Below are 23388 nucleotides of genomic sequence, written 5' to 3'. Positions count from 1 at the left end.
GTTTATTGAAGTTCTAACATCCCTGTCTTATGTTATGACCACTTAAGTGATATTTATGTACTTTTCAAAAGCCTCGGATCTAAGTCATCTGTATGTAAACTATGTCCAAATCCTTCATCTGATCAACCATTTAGGTGATATTTATATACTTATCATAAGCCGGATCTCACTTTTCTGTATGTAATATATGTTCCGATCCTTCATCAGACCCACCATTATTTAGGTAATCGAATGACTTTTGTAGCCATTCTAAGAGATTGAAGATTTGAGGCGATCTGTTTGTAAAAAGTGAGGAAGGTTCCAACCACTTAAGTGGATTAAGTTAGTTTTTTTTTCAATAATATTGCTTTAAAGAGACACCGTCTTTGCAGACTGAATATTGATATTAAACGGAACAAACGCTGAACGAAAAGCTCCAGAAGGATAAGGCGTTTTAGGGCAGTTCTCTGAAGATCGGTAGTTTTGGAAGCGACTCTAAAAATTTTGCCTCAAATTTTTTTTCCGTGTCAGCAAAATCTCCGTTTCATGTCGGCTTCTTCAAGGCGGATCATCAGTGGCACTCACCGAGGATCCCGCAGGTTTCTCCAAAAGGCCGATATTTTTAGAAGATCCCGCCCAACACTTCCAACCCACCCTCGCTCGCTCCTGGTGAGTGATGTTGATGGAATTTTTCGGCCACCAAAAGTGTGACTGAAATTATACGCATGGATTATGTCAATTCGCTTAGTCCTCCCTGCTCCAGACGGCCGCTGGCGCGGGGGCATTCGCAGGAATTGATTTATATTTCTTCCCTGTGATGTAGTCGGCCAGAGAAATGGGTTAAAGGTTTAGGCGATCATCGTGTCATCACGTTGAATCGCAGTCAGGAGCTCATCGGGAGTTGTGCTGTCTTGCCTCACTCGTGTTTGAGTTTTAAATACCACATTAATTGTGAATTCTTTGTCAATATGGCAGAGTAAGGCAAGCTTAAACTTCATTTGTGACAAGCTCGCACAACGCTGACGCACTACAGATCCCGGATTTGTTGCACGTTGAGCTGGGCTGACAGACGCAGCTCGCAGAAATCGAAAGTCCAAGAAGAAATCTGGGAGTCGAGTCCGGGAGCACCGTTTCCTTCCTCTCACGTGGGCGATCGCCCCCTGTCTGAGTCGCTGAGCCGGGAAACGTGCGCGGATTCGTGCTGAATTTGTTCGCTGTCTAGTGGAATTAATTAGAAGTGGTCTTGCATTAATTATGCGCCTAATGAATCTGACGGAGGAGTATGCGTGTTAGTGTGAGCGTTGCATACTAACGCTGGAGACGATGGTGACGATGGCTAAAAAGCAGATTCGTTATTCAAGGGTGCCAGTTCAACGAATATTTTAGATAGATTCTTGAAACTTATATTTACTTTCTAAAAAAAGGTGCAAATTTTACTTCTACAAGTAATGATTAAAATGTTGCCAACAGCCAGTTTACAATCTGGCACCCCTGAAGAAGTGCAGTTTGCTGGTTCCTCCCATTGGGCACAGAACAAACATGCGTTGGCCGTCGGTACTTGATCTGTTGCTGCGAGGGCTTGAGCAGTTGTCCTTACAGTGCTGCTGCACGGTTCGGATTGCCTGCGTAATTTAATTAAAATTAGATTCATAGAGCTCTGCTGGAGGCGTCGGACAACATCATTCATTTGAGTTGGTAGCAGATATTCAAAACTGAAGTTCAAAATTGGGTTATCAGCAGCACGTTTGTGTGGTTCAACTAGAAGCTTTGAGCCATAAATCATGTTGCGCAATCTACTGAAAATCACACGATCTAGATCCGTTGGAATTCGTGCAACTCCTAACCAAAAACGTTCAACTTCCCAAGAGGCAAATTTCAGCTCGAACTTTCCGCCAATCTAATCGCTCTCGTGGTGCAAACCCAACAGATGCTAATGAACCAGAAAGTACACTTGACATTTCTGCGCACTTGCCCCAGGGGGGGAGCTAATCCCTTGAAATGTTACCTTTCCAGGTCCCCGCTCGTTAGCATAGCCAACTCTTGGCAGGCTGGCCGGTCGGCTCAAGTGACAATTGTTCTTTCAAATGTTTATGTAAATCGCTTCATTTGCATATGTGCTGCGGTGCTGTCACTAAAAGACACTTTTATTATAACACACACACACAACTACACCGACCGACGACAGTTTAGTAAAACTTGCGATATTACGTGGTCCACAAAGCAATGTTTCCCCCGGACCGCCACTCCACGCTCTCTGTCGGCATGTCGTCGTGAGGACACGGGACACTGTCTGGTGACATTTACAACCTGTGAAATGCTTTGTCTTTTCGTTGGTTTTTTTCTGTGTAGAACGAATTTCACATGTGTTTGCATCAAGAAAGTGGTTCAATTTGGCTTTATAAGAAAATATTTCACCAAATTTTAGTTTTTTTCTGGATTACTGAATTATTTTAGATTCATATTTAATGTGAAGTGTTTCGAACATATTTTGAAAGACAGCCAATTAGAATCTTTTTAAATTATCAGAAACTCACTATTAACCAAAGAGTAATATAACCTTAGCACCGCAGCACTCTCAGTAAACGTCAAACAAATATTTTCCGCACTGAACCTGAAAATCATATTTGAGTTGAGTTGAGTTGAGTTGAGTTGAGTTGAGTTGAGTTGAGTTGAGTTGAGTTGAGTTGAGTTGAGTTGAGTTGAGTTGAGTTGAGTTGAGTTGAGTTGAGTTGAGTTGAGTTGAGTTGAGTTGAGTTGAGTTGAGTTGAGTTGAGTTGAGTTGAGTTGAGTTGAGTTGAGTTGAGTTGAGTTGAGTTGAGTTGAGTTGAGTTGAGTTGAGTTGAGTTGAGTTGAGTTGAGTTGAGTTGAGTTGAGTTGAGTTGAGTTGAGTTGAGTTGAGTTGAGTTGAGTTGAGTTGAGTTGAGTTGAGTTGAGTTGAGTTGAGTTGAGTTGAGTTGAGTTGAGTTGAGTTGAGTTGAGTTGAGTTGAGTTGAGTTGAGTTGAGTTGAGTTGAGTTGAGTTGAGTTGAGTTGAGTTGAGTTGAGTTGAGTTGAGTTGAGTTGAGTTGAGTTGAGTTGAGTTGAGTTGAGTTGAGTTGAGTTGAGTTGAGTTGAGTTGAGTTGAGTTGAGTTGAGTTGAGTTGAGTTGAGTTGAGTTGAGTTGAGTTGAGTTGAGTTGAGTTGAGTTGAGTTGAGTTGAGTTGAGTTGAGTTGAGTTGAGTTGAGTTGAGTTGAGTTGAGTTGAGTTGAGTTGAGTTGAGTTGAGTTGAGTTGAGTTGAGTTGAGTTGAGTTGAGTTGAGTTGAGTTGAGTTGAGTTGAGTTGAGTTGAGTTGAGTTGAGTTGAGTTGAGTTGAGTTGAGTTGAGTTGAGTTGAGTTGAGTTGAGTTGAGTTGAGTTGAGTTGAGTTGAGTTGAGTTGAGTTGAGTTGAGTTGAGTTGAGTTGAGTTGACTAGAGTTGTCGATCTTCGATTGCTCCAGCTGTCAATACATTTTGCTTTGCTTTTTCGTTCTATAATTTGATACCTTCTGATCTCGACGGTTCCTCTAATATCGACAACGAGAGAGTCCACTGTATAATAAACAATTTTCTCCTTGAGACGTAGTCAGGTCAAAATTTTACCAAGGAAGAACAAAAATCGCAAAACAGGAACTCTGAATAATTTGAACTTTGAAACCAATATCCCTGAACTGTCAAACGATACTTAGATGTTTTAAAAAATCAATTGATGCTAGTATTTGGCTGTAATTTTTTCAAGCTAATTAATTTTCTTCCAACGTACAACTGAAGACTCGCCCGACCCATCACCAGCGCTCATTATCAGAAAAGCAATAAAGAGTACAACTTTATCATCGACCATGTTTTTCCGCACTTCCATCGCGAGACCCCCCAGGATGCGCTGTAGATCAGCCGCTGGAGAAGAAAATTAATAATAAATCAATTAAGAGTTAATGACTTAGCGGATTTTATTGAATAATATTAATTCTAAACGTTGCTGGACCTCTCATCCTTCTTCTTCTTCTTTCACTTAATCGCGTTGTAGTTCCAGAACCCGTTGATCGCATCAAGATGGTAACGTTTGCAACGGCCGACGGGACTCGATGTGGATAAATCAATCTACCCATCAGATTGGTACATGGTACTATGCGATGTGTACTATCCGAGGTGTCACAGTAGTGCTAGCTTGCCATAGCTCATCAATCAACAGTAGAGCCACTTTACAAATTCAATGTTGGTCAGTGCAGTTAATCTAACCAAATTCAGTAATAAGACAGTGAAATGTCAAGCAAATCGAATGAATTTGCTGTTGGGCAAGGAGGTACAACCTTGACGAAGTGCGTGCATCGCCGGATGTAACGTTCTGCACAGCGCGTTCATGTCCATCGCTCGGCCGACCCCGTCGGTATTTCACAGCTCGGCGCTAATGGAATGTAAAGTACAATAAGTGCCGTCCGTTCCGTCCGCGTGGAATCTGGACCACCCTAGTTCCCTGCGACGGGCTGGACATCAAGTCTCGGCCACGTCACGAAACGCTTGAACATCGCGCCGCGCGCCAGGGAAAACCGGTCCCCGTGTACAACCAGTATGTTGAAGAAGTGACCGCAGGGCAACTTCCCAGCTGATAGAGTTGTAGCTCTCTGAACCCGTCAATACGGCGGTCCTGCTCGGTTATGGGGGCGCGCTGATGGATGAGAGGAACCAATTTGGCTCCACGGGACTAATGAATTCATTTTTGTTTTTGTTTCTTCTTGATCCATCACCTAACCTAACCTCCAAATACTTTCATTCTGACGCGGGGGGTCAACCAGTTTGCAATTGGGCCGCATATAGTTTATCCATCATGGGCGGCGTTACATAAAGAGTGCCGAGTTTGGAGTTTTATTACTTCCTAGTTCGGGAGGAAAACCGGATTGCGTCCCGCGCAATCGCCATAAATAAACATGACCCACTTCGCTGGATCTGCCGCCGCCAAGTGTGGAAAAGTTCTGCCCCAAGGTCCCAGCAGCGTTGGCAAACGCCAAATTCAATCTGTAGTACAAGTTGGGGAAATTGGTGGGCAGTGGCGTGCTGTGTTGAATTTTACATGATTATGTTAGGATGTAGAATAAGACGAACAAACATTTCTGGAAATTTAATTTTAGAATGCATACTTTGATTTGTTATCAAAGTATTCTTAGGATTATATTTTTTCTTTTTGCTGAAACGTCCTGTGTTTAACTTAAACTAAATTAAATTTTCAACATTTAAAAAATGTTGACTTTTCGACTTTAATCACTAATATTTAAACATATACAAATATAAGCTTTTATTTTACTATGTTGAAATCAATTTTATTGAACGAGCTAAATTAAGTTTATTTTCTTTAAATAATCGACCAAATAGTTTCTGAGATATTCAAAGATGAAAAATGAGGGATGATTAAAAGATACTAAGAAACACTCATTTTCCAAAAAAATCAGAATTTTAATCGTCTAAACCGAATCTTCAAAAAACATTGTGGAGTAGATAGAACATCGTGGATAATGATAATGATAATGATAATGATAATGATAATGATAATGATAATGATAATGATAATGATAATGATAATGATAATGATAATGATAATGATAATGATAATGATAATGATAATGATAATGATAATGATAATGATAATGATAATGATAATGATAATGATAATGATAATGATAATGATAATGATAATGATAATGATAATGATAATGATAATGATAATGATAATGATAATGATAATGATAATGATAATGATAATGATAATGATAATGATAATGATAATGATAATGATAATGATAATGATAATGATAATGATAATGATAATGATAATGATAATGATAATGATAATGATAATGATAATGATAATGATAATGATAATGATAATGATAATGATAATGATAATGATAATGATAATGATAATGATAATGATAATGATAATGATAATGATAATGATAATGATAATGATAATGATAATGATAATGATAATGATAATGATAATGATAATGATAATGATAATGATAATGATAATGATAATGATAATGATAATGATAATGATAATGATAATGATAATGATAATGATAATGATAATGATAATGATAATGATAATGATAATGATAATGATAATGATAATGATAATGATAATGATAATGATAATGATAATGATAATGATAATGATAATGATAATGATAATGATAATGATAATGATAATGATAATGATAATGATAATGATAATGATAATGATAATGATAATGATAATGATAATGATAATGATAATGATAATGATAATGATAATGATAATGATAATGATAATGATAATGATAATGATAATGATAATGATAATGATAATGATAATGATAATGATAATGATAATGATAATGATAATGATAATGATAATGATAATGATAATGATAATGATAATGATAATGATAATGATAATGATAATGATAATGATAATGATAATGATAATGATAATGATAATGATAATGATAATGATAATGATAATGATAATGATAATGATAATGATAATGATAATGATAATGATAATGATAATGATAATGATAATGATAATGATAATGATAGTGAGCAAAAAATCTATTTTTTTTTCTTTATGCTGAGGAAAAAAGCAACAGATGTAAAGTAAAACTCCACCACTGGTACATCTGGGAATCGTTCCAGCATGACCTGTATAAACAACAGCAACAACTTCGAACGGGCATGATCTTCCGCGGCACGGTGAGTTTTCTCACAAAGACCGGCCTCACTCCATTCATTACGACGGACGACGTACTTCAGAACATCGATCGCATAAAATCTTGTTTGCTCTTGTTGTTTCATTCACCTCCCTCGCCTCCCAAAAGGGCAATTCTCTCCCCCACACACAATGAGTTATTTGATTTGGCCACCTTTCGTTAACTATTGCTTCCCCTTTGCAGCTAGTAAAAATCGGGATTCATTTTTCAAAAAGGCTTGTGGAAGAAGTTATTGCGAAAAAAAAAATCATTTGTAAAACTGGGTTGAGTTACGTCAAAAGCCCCAATGAAAAGTGCACCTCAAATTGCCTTTCCTTTGCGGTTAGTTTCAAAATTCTGATCTCGCCGTGGCCGGGGGCGTCCATTCAACGACGTCTAACCTTCAAACAAGGCTTGCAAGTTGCACCAATTGCGCCAAACTGCATCATGACCACCCCCAGCAGTGAACGCGGGCTTAGTTATGACCGTGCGGCCAAGCTCGTTGAAACAAAGTATCGCGGATCACCGGACCGATCGACATAAATTATTATAAATAGGTTTCAAAGATTTCTCGCGGAAATCCACGCGTCCAATTTCCTTTCACCGAACGACGCACCAGAACCAATTTGGATTAGCCTATAGGCCGGCTGGACAGCCCCTCCAGTCCAATCGATCCGACAGAGTTGAATGGGAAACCTGAACCCACGGAACTTGACCAACTCAACGCGTGCCTGTTGTCTGTGCGCTGGTCGTGCTGTGAAAAATGTATGTAAATATTATGCTTGAAAATGGCTAATTTCAATTCATTTAATTGAAAATCATGATCTAGTGGCAATAAATTATTTAAACTATCCCGCAGTCGGATGCTGGATGGTAGGTGGGAGATGGGAGTAGGATGGGGTAGAAACGGGCAACTTGTTCAGGGTTCGAGCGCAGCAGGTCGTGCTGAACGAACCAACGGGCCAGCACCAGATTCAGTTATCAATTATCGAGAGGATGGCGATTTACCATGCAGAATCGATTATGTTCTATTAAACTTAGACAATTATTCAAATTTATCAGAATGGATGATGGTTCTAAGGTTATTAATCAGAAAAATTATTATGAAAGTAGTTTGTTTTATAAATTACTCATGTTAATTATGCTAAAAATGGAAAGTTTACACCGCAAGATCCAGATTTGATTTCCTTCAAAACTGTAGCTTGTATGGCAAAATAGATGCTTTTAAGGCAGTTTTTATGCAGTTTATATATAATACGATGCAATAGCCAATATTTAAGGCATTATGAAAATAATTTATGATTGTCCAGGGACGTTCACTAATACCGTGATCAAAAAATATTCCATACGGTTGCCTCTTCTGTCAGAGCCTTGGCACGCCAATGATTTACTCATGATACATTCAATTTTTCAGTATTTTAAAGGTTAATAAGTAACATTTCTTGAAATCGTTACAGTCCAGACTCGATTATCCGAATTCCTTGGAATAATTTCACTTCGGACAATCGAATCACAAAAAAATTGTTTTGTTTTTGATTTTTTTATGATTGTTGAACTTAAGTATGACCCATAAACTACAGTAAGCTAAAGTGATTTAAAATTTTTAAATCGAAGATATTGATATTGATAAAAAAAAACATTTATTGGCAATAAACTTTTCAAAATTGACTGAAATTGTGTCGCAGAACTTTATTTTAAAAAAATGTTCATGATTCGATTATCCGAAGTCAACGGGTTTTGGGATTAACCTTCGGATAATCGAACTACGGACATTCGACTCCAAACTGTACCATGACTTTTTATTCTGTGTGTACAGAGGCAATCCAGAATACAACATAAACATCACGAACAACCACATTAACATAAATTTGCATTTTAAACGGAAGGATAGCTTTGATATTGTCGATCTGAAAATTATTTCTCGTGATGTTTTTTTTAGTATTGATATAAAGAAAATTTTATAATATCCCGTACAGTCATCCCACATATTCGGAACACCCACAAATTCGGAACACTTTTGTGATAAATTGTCAATAGCACGCCAAATGCAGCTTTTCTCTCGACCCTACTATTTTTAGGACCTTTATTTGGACATTCTCTTGCTATTTCACTAGTAAAAGTAGTACTTTTTAAACAAAAAACTTAATTTCAAGACTATTTTATCCATAGCATCAAAACACTGCCTCCAAATGGCCTGTTCCATAATTGTGGGATGTTATTGTGCCTCCCACAATTGTGGAACACCTGAATTTAACTGATATGTTCACACAAAAAAGTTATCAGACCATGGATAAAACATCACTAAGCTTGAGTTTCACTGGTTTCAGTGTGTGAAGTCATTTTTTTTTTTTTGTTACAAATATGTACTCCTGGAGAGATCCAAAGTTTGTTTACATCCGTAAGAAAAAAGTGTTCCGAATTTGTGGATTTCAAGGGTCAAAGTTTTTCTTCAAAAACTTGATATAAAAGTTAAAATTTGCAGATGTTCGATACAGCATTCGAAACATCGCAAGAAAAGCTTTCAAATGAAGGTAAAAGCGAATCATTAAGTTCAATTATCGATTTGCTATGATTTTTCGAACATTGGCCGATCTGTAAACTGTTCCGAATATGAGGGATGACTGTATCGAAAAACAATATTGTTCGAACACAAGCAAAATAAGGATACGAGAATGCAATTCAATTCATTTGTTCTCAAATTGTCATGATTTCACAAAGGCCGACTAATATGTTTCACGTCTTACGTCTTGATATCTCATTTAAATTCCTGCTCCGACAAAGCTGGGCTCATTCAGAAATGACGTCATTCAGAAGTACATACTGGGCCCCGCGCTGAACTCATCCTCAACCAAGCAGTAATTTCTGCACGACCCGGTACCCAGCCAGACTTCAGGAGATATTTTCACCGGCGAGCGCATGCTTCAAATACCACGCGGCTGCTCTTCACAAGACTAGTAAGTCAGGCAATCTGTCTGCCGTTTTCGCCAGTCAACCTGCATCGACCTGTACTTGACTGCGCGCGAAGAAGACTTAGTGTCATCCCGGACAAGTCCGGTCTAATGGTTTCGCGAGCGCTTGGCGAATAACCGGGCAATAAATTCCGGATGGTAATTTATGGGCGTATTTTAATGTGAAATTATGTTTTATAAGTCGTTTTTCACTTGCGAGTACCGCGAGTACCGGAGCTGGGAAAGAGACAGCAAGAAGGTGACAGTGGCGATTTATACGCGCGCGTCAGTGTGTGCCGTCTTGAGCTGAGTAAACAAAGCTTCAAGACCAGTTCCGCAAGTAAACGGAATTGGGAATTGTTTAAAATTATCTCCGCCATAAAAATTCCTTTGATCCTCGTTCAGCAAACAGACTCGCGGCTGGGAAAACGTAATAATTACCATCACCATAATGCAATAAAAACGACTTTGCAGAGCTGAGTCTGTGTATTTGTGCAAACACACACACACAAACTGCAATGAAATGGGTTTTGTGCCAGACATGGTGGAGCCGTGGGATGTTTACTTTGAGTTGTGTGATTATTTTGCGGAAAGTTGGTTCTATTGATTACACTGCAACGAAAAACTCAAAATGGGAATGAGATAGGCTCAAAAAGTATCGAAAATAAGCATTTCATCTCTGTCGTGCTATCTTGTCTCACGTGCATTTTGGGCCAAATTTAGTTGAGAACGCCATTTTGTGCAGCTAACAATGCCTCACCTTTTGACCTTCACAGATCCCCAAAATTCGATTTCAATCCTGAGATATTCAATAAAAACCGAAAAAAACTCCGTGCATTTTTGTCACTTTTCATATGAAAGAAGTTTCAATCTTGTCGTGCTATCTTGACACACCCTGAAAATTTATGCAAATGCGTCAAAGGGATTTCAGGTTAGAACACGTTTGACACAAGTACGAGCTCGACTACCGTAAACATCTATAATTATAACTCGGGACTCCAGCAACCAAATTCAACCAAACTTCAGGACAATGCACTGAATGGTCAACCAACAAAACGCGTTTGTTATTGTTTACATTGCATGCTCTCGTTTTTGTTTATTCAAGGTCAAACATTAAAACGCGTTTTTCTAGTAACTTCAAAAAGCGATGTGCGACAAGTGAGCACGACAGCGTCGATTTGACTGTTTATGTTTAAATATCAAAATTTGGATGTAGGTATCTGAATCATCCAACAAATAGCAGCAAATTACGAAATGTCAAGCTTAAAACATTAAACAACTCTTCTTGGGCATAAGACAAACATTTGATCAAAAGTCGAGGGTCACTGTGGTCGATACTCAAGTTTGCTGAACAAGTAGCCCCTAAGCTAACAAAGAATCAACGTTTACACGAAGAATTGAAGTTACCAAGAAATCACATCGTCTGTTGCAACTGGACACACTTTGGGGACACCTGCATCGATTTTCTACGAAAAATTACTGAAAAACGACAACTTCTGCGACCTTCACCGTTGGATATTGAAACAGTCGCGGCCCGTTGAGCAGCCGATGAGGGGTCTCCGGCAATTAGTTTTCTGTACACAAGCGGCGCATGTGCTATAGGTTTATCACGGATGGTTGGCAGATGTGGACGGACATGCCGATGGAGATACTGATTGGATATGATGGTCAACGCCGTGTGTGGTATCGAACGAGATGTTTGCAGTTGGGGACAACACAAACACGGACTTTTTGAAGAGGTCTCGCCAGTGCCGCCGATAATTTGTACAAGGTGACTAATTTGTTTGCAGAGATCATATCGTGCAGCATAAATTTGTTCTTGGAATCAAATTGTGTAGTCGGTACCAGCTCCGACCTTGTGCACTAGAAACCACTAAACCATATTCACAACTTCCATACTATTTACACCTGAAATTTAAAATTTTTTTTGGCTGAAATTAACTAAAATTCAATTCTGTCGATTCATTAATATTCAGACGAAGCAGAAGCGTTTAATGACTTTTTATTCCATTCTAAATAAAAGAATGTACTAAAATACCGAAAATCATTCGCTTTTGTTTCTTGCATTTTTTCCAGATCATTCCATCTGTCCAGATTTGTCCTAAATCTCGATTATTATAAAAAACGTTAGATTTTTCCAAAAATATAGAGCAATTTCTTCCATGATATCATCACAAGGTTGCAATACAAACCAGAACTAAATTGCTGCCCTAAAACCATCACATTCAAGTGCTCAACCCGACGCACGCTTGTCTGCTATCTTATCGCACATAATTTCTCACTTTGTACCAGTCCAGACTTAGACCTAAAACTAATTGCACCACAGATCCGCGGAAATGCAAATATTTCTCGTTACGCTCGAGTACTACCTACTACCACCCAATCCCCAGACGGCAGATCGAAGGAGGACGAACCCACCACAACTGCCCTCAGAGGGGTTTTCAGCGAGAAAATTTATTTGAGAACTTCCAGCTGGGGAAAAACAGCTTCGATGAGATCTACATAGTTGTGCGTCGAGAAAAAAAATCGAAAAGGCGTTCCCCCCACAGAAGAAGAAACTGTTTATTATTCCCCCCTCCATGGAGAGAACTGGCGGAAGCCGTTTATTCGCGTTTGCAAAAGTAATGATTCAATATTTACCCGCTGGTAGCAAGGTGTAAAAAGAAAATAAATCAACCGCCAGGGGATGGATGGTCGGACCGGTTGGAACCCTCGTGCATCCTAATGTGGCTGCAAATTGGTTCGCGAAAAATAAAGGTTTTGCAGTTTATGGGGTGCTAGGTGCTGGGGCCTGAAGTGAGACTGCAAAATAAACAATGCAAAAAACGTGTTAACAAGATCGTTTACACTTTAAACAAGGCCGTGTTTAGCTAGTTGATTGATGGTTATTTGTATCGCATAAAGTTAGCACGTTTGTTTAACTATAAGCCTTAAATTAATTTTCAAGTGACATTTTTATTGTCTCAATTTTCCAAGAACTGTGACAACAAATTTTGCAGTAACATTCATTAGTTTTCAATGTTTCCTACCCGTTAAAAAACTCATGGTAATATTACATCTGGGAAGGGGTACATCTTTTATGTCAGAGAAAATGTGCAATTTTACTTCTGAAAATTTGTTTTTTTACTACTTTTCTGGTGTAATGTCACTTTTTCAGTCTAAATTGATGTAAAATTACATCATTAAAGAGGCTTCCTAAATTACACCTTCCAAATTTAGATATTTTTTTTTACTATGTACCCTGAAATTTACAGAAACTGAAGTATCATAAACTCACTAAAAAACTATTGGTACAGAATGTTTCTTAAAGTTTGGGTACACACATTTTAAGAATGAATAAGTAACAAAATGAAGCGAAAAAATAATCTTCGTTTTGTTTTTTGGACCTTACAGATCGGACAACTATTACCTGAGTTCTTATGAATACCGTAAACAAGGTGACTTTGATAGCCGGGGTGACTTTGATAAGTTTGAGATTTTTCCGCAAAATGAAGAGTACAAATTAAAAACGTACGGAACGATATGGGATCATACTGACCGTGGTAGAGAAGTGTTCAAAGAACCTCAGAAAAACTTTTCATAAAATATTGAAAAGTTTAAAAAGTTAGTTAACTATAATTAAGAAAATTTTGATGAAAGGCATTATTTCAAACTTCACAAATTGAACAATTCTTTGAACAATTTTCCACTAGGAGAAGGTAAAATAAGTTTGTAAATATGAAATTATTTCAGATTTTTAAAACACAATTTAAATAAATCTCCAAATTCATAGGGGTGATTCTCCGCCAACTCACACAGCAGTTGCCCCGACCCCTCTGCGATTTGCGTGAATCTTGGTCTTTGTCCCTGATCACGAATCCGAGGTCCGTTTTTTGATATCTCGTGACGGAGGGACGGTACTACCCCTTCCATTTTTGAACATGCCAAAAAAGAGGTGTTTTTCAATAATTTGCAGCCTGAAACGGTGATGAGATAAAATGTTGGTTTCAAAGAAACTTTTATGTAAAATAAGACGCCCGATCGGCCATGATCGACGTCGACCAACTTTTTCAAAACTTTTTTTCGTAAAATCGCGATAATTCGTGATGTTTATAAGCAAACCCCTTATGTATATTTACAAAAAATTTTGTAATTGTCTGCTCTACAACTTTGTAGAACATTATTACACTCTAAAAACTAACCCTGCAAAGTTAGAAAAAACACGAAATTTAAAAACAAAAATTTTGTTCTAAATGAAAAAATTACCCTTCTGGGTCAGTGTAGATTCGAAAACAACATTAAATTTCCCTTAAAATGACATGTTCCAAAAATTTTTACAGTCGAGTAACGGAAAATGGGAGAGTTTTTAAAACTTTTTTAGTTTTTTTCGATGAAAAATACGTTTTTTTTCAGAATTCTGAGTACGCCATCAAATCGGGCGTCTAATTTTACATAAAAGTCACTTTGACACCAAATTTCTATCTCATCACCGTTTCAGGCTGCAATTTATTGAAAAACACCTCTTTTTTGGCATGTTCAAAAATGGAAGGGGTCGTACCGTCCCTCCGTCACGAGATATCAAAAAACGGACCTCGGATTCGTGATCAGGGACAAAAGTTACCCCTTAGGACAAAGTTTCACGCAAGTCGAAGAGGGGTCGGGCAACTTTTTCCGATTTCGTGTGAGTTGGTAGAGAGTTACCCATTTATTTTAACTTTCTGATTTTTTGGAACAAATTTCAAACGAATGAAAAAAAAACTAATTTCAAAATTTTAATGAAAACAATCATTAGTTTTCAAAATATTTAAGTATTGACGAACATTTCATTCTTTGCGAAAAAAAAGTTTTTGCGGTGTTGCACAACAGAGTTACATAAACATTCTAAACGTATTTAAACACCCAAAACTGGCAGCGCTAGTCCGAGAGAATGATGGTCTCGAGTCGAGAGAATAGTGGTACCATTCACGGACGCAGAGAACACAGCTCGAGATGGGCGATAGAACTATTCTCTCGAGGTTCATTTGCAAAAAAAGTTCATCCGTCAAACAAAAAACCAAAAGTGTCGACAACGGGAATCGAACCAGAGACCTTTGACAAACCAATCCAATGACTTAGCTGCCTCGGCTACCACAGCTTGGTGACCATGGAGAAGTCAGAAGTCGATGTATGACACTTGTTGGAGATTTATTGATTCAACTAACGAATGAACTCATTTGTTATGATGGTGTGAGTTGGTACCATTATTCTATCGATTTTGGCACTGAGCCCTCAATAAATTTTGAGAGAACGATTATCTCGATTCTGAATTTTGGGTGAACGAGCCCATACATGCTGAATATGATTATCAATGCAGAAAATGTATTTTAGATTGTTTTCAGTTAATTAAACTTCTATTGTAATGAAAAAAAATAAGTTTTTTGAAAAAATGTTTTTTTTTGCCATGATTTTTCGGACCAATTTTGAAGAGAGGGAACTACATGAACTTTGAATAATATTTGCAATGGCCTTATGGAAACTATTAAAAAAGGTACACGCAAAAATCCCATTTTAAATGCACTTTATTCTCCAATAATCAATTTCCCAAAATCCACATTTCCATTTAAGTAGTTTCAGGGGATATTTATCCATAAGCTATTGTGATAAATATGTTTATTGTACCTATTCAATAAAAAACTCTATAATTGAACTTTTGTATGCAAGTCGATCAACTTCTGAAGTAGCATTTGAAATCGTATAAGAAAACCTGCATTTTTTGAGCCATGAGTCAATGCCAAATACGATATTTTTGAAAAACTAAATTGTCTTCAACTTTTAATGTGAAATCGAATTTGGAATCGAAAAGTAAATCAAAATTTTAAAATATATGTTGTTATCAAGATATTGCCACTCAAAGTTTGAATTGATAAAAAAATCAGTTTTTCGATTATTAAAAATAATGTAGGTACAGAGTGTCCGGTTACAAAAAAAAAAATCAGCGGACAAAAGAAAAGGAAACAGCAAAATTGTTCAAAAAATCATGTTTTCTAGGACTCACCCAAACAGCCCCCCATTTTCTAATGCAAATATCTTTGCAACTAATGATCCAGAGAAATTTTCCTTTAACAAACTGCGACATTTCTATTCAATCAAATTAAAAAAAAATCGTTCTTGATTTAAGCATCGTCTGAATCGTAAATTTACAAAATAAAATAATTAATTAAATTATATTAATTTATGACTGAAAAGTTTCTTTCATTGGTAAAATTAATAGCTAGACTGGATATAGTTCGGATATGTTCAATCAAAATAAATGTTAAAAGGCCAAATAGAACTAATTCCCAATAATCATTTCTTCAATCTTTCAAGACATCAAACGAACCCACAACTTGTTTGCCAGCTCAAATTTCACCCTGTGCATGATGCTTTTCCACCCTTGCCACGGCGAAATTGCACCGCAAGTCAATGCCCTCGTTATTATCATTATTTATTTTCGGTGACAAACTCCCCGATCCGGAACGTCCCGGTCGTCGTCGTCGTCCGCGTAATTAATTTGAATATGCAAATGAACCCTCTCGCTCGCAGCGATCTCAGCCATCGGACATCCCAGTGCATCATCAATCAGCATCAGCGCGATGCAGTTCAGCGTTTCGTCGGGGTTGCGCTCTGTTGTGGCAGTTGCCAGAACAAACTTTCTTAGTCAAACTTCAATCTGATTGCTGCGTTAAGAGAGCATCTCTACTCAGAGTCCGTCTTCATGGAGACGTTGCTGGCTTCGCCGAGTTGACAGGTGGCCGCCGGGGCCCCGAGAAAAGTGTGTAAATCAACGTGCATATTCGTCGTTGAAGCCACGCAGACTACCAAGCCGGGGTGTCAAGAGGCCTCAAGGGATCGCGAAAACGTCTCGCGCGAATGATTTGTATTCGCCAGGCCAAATCCCAATTGGCACGATTTCGAATGCCAGCGATGTCGTCTTCTACGATGATGGGCCGGCGATAATCCCACAGGTAGCGTACGCTAGCGTCGTCGTGTGTGTTCTGCAACTCTCGCAAACTGCACCAAGATCGAGGTTCAAGATCACTATCATAGCCCAAAACAAACGGTTTGCCATTTCGTAACACGATGTTCGCGCTGGCCGGTTATAAATGTCCTCCCCCGGTCGAACCTCGAACGGCTTCAAATGCTACACTTTTGATTTATTGATCCGAAAGCCGTCCGCTGAACCCAAATCATGGCTGCAATCTAAACCCTCTCTAATGCGCCTCTTCGACCTGATGGTTCGTGCCGTGATTGCAGTCACAGCGGTGGTACCGAAGGTGGCCAATCCCGCGGTGGGTGTCTGCATTGCGTGCGGCAACTTACCCACGATCTGTCAAAATCTGCCGTTAGCCGCTAACGCTCGCCAGGTGCCATTCAGTTTCGTCTTCTGTAGTCCCCTAACCAAGTTATGAATCAACTCTACGCACAGGACTTCAAACGGCACTTTGCATTTTCACGTCGATCGATCAGTCGGCGAGATGTCTGATGATGCGTCGAGCAGTTTATGTAATGCGACATTTCATGACGGTGCTCCAAGGGAGAACGATTTCGCCAAAGAATTCCAACATGTATTGCGAAATGGTGTTGACATGATTCTGCAAACGATGAAGAATCGACTGCGGGCTTGACTTGGACAGAACATTAGTTATCGATGGTTGATGGAGCGAGATAGCATCTTTATGAACACGATTTAATTGAGTGTCGTTTAATGCAAGAACTGAAACAGAGAGTTAACTTCTCCAATGTCTGCTCTCAAGTCTTGATAAATTTGAAGTTAGTATAAATAAATCTGAACCAATTACAGAAATTACCACCCAATAACGCAACGCACCTTGAGATAAAATAACCCCAGGTCCCAGCACGTGCCCTACCTTGAGTCAATAAGTAAACAAATACCTGCACCCGTCGTGGTCTGCAAAAATATTTGCTCAAACTTCCATGCCGCGTTCCGCTTTGCTATACGCACCTCATCAAGATCAATTTAAATACACTGGCTAAAATTAAAAAGCGGAAAAACACCCCGCGCACGCGTCTATCCAAAACTCCGAGTCAGAGATTCCAATCCCGACCCAACCCAAGTCCCGTTCGGACGTCCCCACCCGCCGGGATCGAACTCGGCGGGCCCATAATTGTGCGTTGATTGAAAGTGAACTGACCCGGGCCCCGACACATGCGCAGCTGGGGGCAACCGGAGCAAACACCCCGTCAACGCGGCTTCGTGGACCTCTCTGTGGTCAGTTCGGGTCCAGGCCGACCCCACAATTACAAATTGATCACGACCGAGATCTCCCGCAGATCTGCGCAGTTTCAAGTTCGAGAGCTAGAGCTAGAACGTCGGGTTTCAACAACTGTCTAGTCACCACGTTGAACTACTTCTAGACCCAGCTCTACCCTGAACGCGGTGGCCAACCAGCTGCATCAAGATGGGCTACTTCACGCGTGTCCAGCTCCGGGGCACCCCGGGGTGGAACCCCTTGCAGTGGGGACTGCCACCTACTTTTTTCAACGGCGTGTAAAGTTAAACACTAAACGCATCTTGCGCTACTAGGTACCTTGCCGCGTGTATAGCGGCATGATTTAATAACTTCATAATCAATAAATTGTAATCTGCGTAAAGGCTAATAACGATAACAATAAAATTAATCTCGTCAGTCCACGGTGGGACCTTGCAGCTGGAGGCTGCCTAACAATTCAGGGGTTTCCAAACCGTTTAAAAATAGGTATTGAAGTTGACAGATGCTCACCTTCTGCATTGTTTACATTGATACAGTTGTCAAGGCAAATACACTCGAAGGTAACCTTCTGACAGAAAGCGTTTTGTAAACCCTGCCGAACATTTTTCTTCACAACACGACAAAAATAAACCTTTCATCCGAAGCACTCGGCCAATTCATCTCTCTGAATACACGAGTCACGCCCGGTGCATCTGTTCGGAACCTCCGGACAGGCAACCGCCCACCGGTTGAAATGATTGGCTCGGGAACCCACCCCGAAGCATCGATCCGCGGAGTGTCCTCCTAACCTTGCATCATTGTAGGAACCTCTGCGCCATAACCATTCGTCACGCTTTCCAAGTCCCCTCCCCCCTGCAGCTCGATTGAAACTTTGATGTTTTGATTTACTTTTTTCCCTTCACGGCGGCGCTTCTTATCACACGTGGCTAATCGATTCCACGACCTCCTCCTTCTCCCCCAAGAAGTCTTCTCGAAGAAGGCGATCGCCGTTAATTTGTCATGGTCGTAAAGAAAGGAAGCAAACACAGCAAATAATAAACCTACCTTCGCAACCGTCCGGGAACTCCTCCGACAGGCCGAAGAATTCTTCCGCGCAGCGGTCACACTTGGCGCCCTCGGTACCCGCCTTGCACTCACAATGGCCACTCACTTTGTGACAGACCTCACTGGACGAACCATTGACGTTGCACTCACACGGGGGACACTCCAGGTCCAGGTTACCGTAACCGCTCTGCAAAAAGAGAACGAACAAACAGGTGCAAATCAGTTCATCAATCACCCTTTCTTTCTCAGCCGCGAAAAAGCTTACATCACACTCGTCACACCGGCGGCCACCGTACCGCGGCTTGCAGATGCACTGGCCCGTTATCACGTCGCACACGTTCTCCAGCGCACCGACCTCGGCGCAGCTGCACGGCTCGCAGCCATCGTCCGGCAGGCCCCAGTAGCCGCTCTTGCAGCGCTCGCAGCGCCACCCCTCGGTGTTGCCGACGCAATCGATGCACTCGCCCGACCGGCCGTCACACGGTCCGCCGTGGCACGGACAGGGCAGACAGCTGCCGCCCGGCTCCGACGGGTTGCCGTAGTAGCCGTCGTCGCAGCTGAAAAAAGAAGAATTTGTTGTGAAATTTGATTATCCGGATACTTGGATATCAGTGCTAACGCCCCTAACGACTGATCAAGAATGTACTCACATTTCACAATGATCCCCGGTAAACCCTTCCGGGCACTGCGTGCAGACGTATTCGCTCGAGTTGACACCCCGCAGCTGACAGCTCGGTGAAAAGTTGTTCTCCGGATCCTCCAACGGACACGCACACTTCTTGCAATCGTCCTGCCTCCCCTCCAGCGCATTCCCGTAGAATCCCGGCAAACATCGTTCGCAAGTTTCGCCGAACGTATTGTGATGACACGCGCCACACTCCCCACTTTCCAAATCACAACTCTCGGCGTGCCCGTTGCACATCGTACACGGAATACACTTGGCCACGTTCTCGTGGGTGATCGTGTTTTCGAAGATCCGTACATGACCAAACCCGCACCGTTCACAGGAAGATCCGGAATAACCTGACGGGCAATCGCACTGCTCTACCAAACTTTCACTGAACGATTCCCCACTCAATACACTTCCTTCGTACAAAGTAGCACACTCCAGCACACTCTCAACCTGATCGGTGTGATAGGTTCCCCTCAACAGAACACTCTCCACGTTCGCCAGCACCGACATGAACTGAAACCGCGTCACCGGATCCCCATGGTATTCCGTCCTCCTCAACCGCGTCACGATATCCTTCACACTCTTCGGCACATGGTACCAGTTATCTTCCTTCAGCATAACCTCAATCGTGGCGTTCGACGGCCCCGTGAACGTTTCGTCCCCATACGCGATCTTCATCCCATTCTTTCCAAACAAGATTAAGCTCGGTCCCGTCGTCGGCTTCCCGCTCGTATCACCGCGCACAATAACCCAGGACATCTTAAAGCTCAAACTAGACCCATAACTGTGCAATCGGTTCCCCAAATAAACCTCCGGCGCCGACCAGTACACTGCTTCCGTTTCCGACAACTCGAACATCCCGAACACCATGAACCCGGTCTCATTATCCCTCGTTGGATACGCCACCTCAGACTTGGAGATATCCGTCACGCTCCAACCATCCAGCGTCCCATAACTCTTCATCTTCAACCCACTACTCGAGCAGCTCTGCCCAACCCCCGAACAAAAGCACTTCATACAACCTTCCGGATTCAAGCCACTCAACCCAAAGTACCCGTCAACGCACCGATCACACCGTTCCCCCTCCACGTGCAACTTGCACTGACAGTGCTCCTCACACTCCCCACCAGCCACCGTCCCCTTCACGTCACAAGCACACTTGACACAACCTTCCCCATTATACCCCGGAGCACACTCCGAACATCGCGGCCCAGCAAACCCCTCCCGACAGACGCACTCTCCACCAACCGGAGCACAAGCCCCCGTAGATCCCACCGGATCGCAGTCACACGCCAGGCACGGTTCCACCGCACTAGGTGAGCGATCCCGCGGTCGGTAATACCCCTCCAGACAGCGCTCGCAGTTGATGCCGGCCGTGTAGTGGGTGCAGTTCCGGCAGACGCCGCCGCCGCTCAGCTTGCCCCGGATGTTCATGCTGAGGCCCTGCTCGTCCACGGCGCGGTCGTAGTAGCACTCGGTGGCGTGGCCGTGGCACTGGAAGTGGAAAGGAATGGAGATTGTGGTTAGAATATGTATATAAATTAGAGGTTAGGTAATTTAAAACTTCTCAGTTGTATCAAAATTCTTTCAAAATCTTTTTTTGTTAAAAATGTTGATTAAAATTAAACAATAATCAACATTGAATAAACAAATCTAGTTTGTTAATAAACTTGTTCTACTAAAAATTCTTATAAATCTGAACATCAGGTTTGTAAAAATATCAAATTGTCTGTTCTCAGCTGCTACAATTCTAGAATTTTTTTTAAGGTCCAATAAGCTATTGTGTTTCATAATATTCGTGTTTCATAAATTCGATTTCAATCCTGAGATATTCACCAAAAACCGAAAAAACTCCGTGCATTTTTGTCACTTTACATATGAAAGTAGTTTCAATCTTATCGTGCTATCTTGTCACTCCCTGAAAATCGATGTAAGTGTGACAATTGGCCAAAGGGATTTCAGGTCAGGATGCGTTTGACGCACGTAGTTACAAGTCAGACTACCGTAAACATTTGTAATTATAACTCGGGACTCCAGCAACCAAATACAACCAAACTTCGGGACAATGCACAGAATGGTCAGCCAAACAAAACGTGTTTGTTATTGTTTACATTGCGTGCTCTAGTTTTTGTTTATTCAAGGTCAAACATTAAAACGCGTTTTTCTCGGAACGTCGAAATGGCGGGTGTGACATGATAGCACGACGACGTCGAATATGATAACCATGCTCGAAATCTCACCTTCCCATTTTTACTGCCCTTCTTACAATCGCGAAATTTTCAGCAAAAGAGTTTTCCTCCTCTTTCTCGTGTTTACACAATCTAGTGATGATATTCTCTTTTTCTCTCTCATTCCCGCATTCACAACATCCCCCCTCAACAGATCGTAGCCACAAAAGCCGTTACAAAACCAATCACCTCCTATCATTAGATTTTGCGTTTCTAATTTTTTCATGTTTTTACATTCACTTTTTCAATTATATTTCATATTTTCGAAAAAAATACAAAAAAAACATTTGTTTACAATGTGGGCATCAAATGATCCAGATTTTTCATACGTTTCGAAAGTAAAAACACATTATTTTTAGTGTTGTGAAAATAATAAATTTTCACAAAACTACGTGTTTTCGGAAAGATACTCAAAATTTCAATTTTTACAATATGGGTATCAAATAATTGAACATTTTTCATACATTTCAATATTGATAATATTTTTTTGTGAAACACTCAAATTTTCCCAAAACTACGTGTTTTAAAAAAAAATACTAAAAAAATTGTTTTTTTGCTAAATACAATGCTTGAAGTTTTTTAAAACTTTTCGCTGGGTTTTTTTAAATGCAACAAATTTTCACAAAAATTACAAACTTTCGAAAAAATACAAAAAAATGGTTTTTCACTAAATGGGAATGAAATGGACGTATTTTATAAACTGAAATCATTAAGTATTTTTGAATTTTTTTAGTTTTGTGAGAAATTTTACTATTTAAAAAAATGTTTTTGTTTTCTAAATGTATGAAAAAACCCCGATCATTTGATACCCATGCTGTAAAAAACTTTAATTCTTAGGTATTTTTTTTAAATAGTTAAATGAAATTTTTTTAAGTATGTTCAAAAATGTGTGTTATAGCTTTTAAAATGTTTGAATAATCCCGATCATTTTATTTCTAAATTATAAAAAAATCAAATATTTAGTATTTTTTGAAAATACGTAGTTTTGTGAAAATTTTGAGTATTTCACAAAAAATATTATTTTTACTGAAATGTATGAAAAAATCCCGATCATTGTATACCAGGAGTGCTCAAAGTCTTTGAATGGCGGGCCAAATTTGAAGCTCACATGAGATTAAGAAATCTCAATCTACCAGAATGAAAAATGTTCTATCGGTTGAAGTTGTTTTTATTTCAGGTATTTTTAGAACATTTTCTTCAAAATTTCAAATATTTTTGTACAAATTGTTTCAATTTTATTAAAAATAGAAAATCAAAAAATGCAACTCAAACAATATTCATCTGCTTTTCATTGCAACTTTCGTGCCTCAATCATTGAAATCAATTTAATATTTTTGACTGAATACAATCGGGATCTCACAATTATAATGAAAATTGAAAGGTATTTAATTTAATGCACTTGTATTTAAATCGCTATTTGATTTTTTATAAACTTTTAAATATATTTCAGAATGGATTACACAAACATTGTATAAGTACGTAAATTTATGTTTAAATAATGTGCAAATTTAATGATAAATCATTGCTTTAGGATTTTCAAAACAAAATCC

General features: G+C 39.7%; 1 protein-coding gene across 3 annotated transcripts in view; it reads right to left on the bottom strand.

The window, feature by feature from the left end:
• The window catches only part of LOC120413529 (laminin subunit alpha-1), a 250607-nt gene that overhangs the window by 115709 nt on the left and 111510 nt on the right, over positions 1-23388 (bottom strand). For all 3 annotated transcript variants that reach the window (XR_008212150.1, XM_039574403.2, XM_039574401.2), the window contains exons 6-8: positions 19588-21104; positions 19203-19494; positions 18938-19124 (exon numbers count right to left, since the gene is read on the bottom strand). Coding sequence is in view for 2 of the 3 variants with exons in the window: in XM_039574403.2 (XP_039430337.1) it covers positions 18938-19124; positions 19203-19494; positions 19588-21104 (1996 nt within the window). In the remaining variant the exon portion in view is untranslated. The remainder of the gene's footprint in view (positions 1-18937; positions 19125-19202; positions 19495-19587; positions 21105-23388) is intronic.

The sequence above is a fragment of the Culex pipiens genome, chromosome 2, assembly GCF_016801865.2.
Source record: "Culex pipiens pallens isolate TS chromosome 2, TS_CPP_V2, whole genome shotgun sequence".
In the NCBI taxonomy this organism is placed as follows: domain Eukaryota; kingdom Metazoa; phylum Arthropoda; class Insecta; order Diptera; family Culicidae; genus Culex; species Culex pipiens.
The sequence above is the reverse complement of the archived record's forward strand: the minus strand, read 5'-3'. Positions and strand labels throughout refer to the sequence as shown.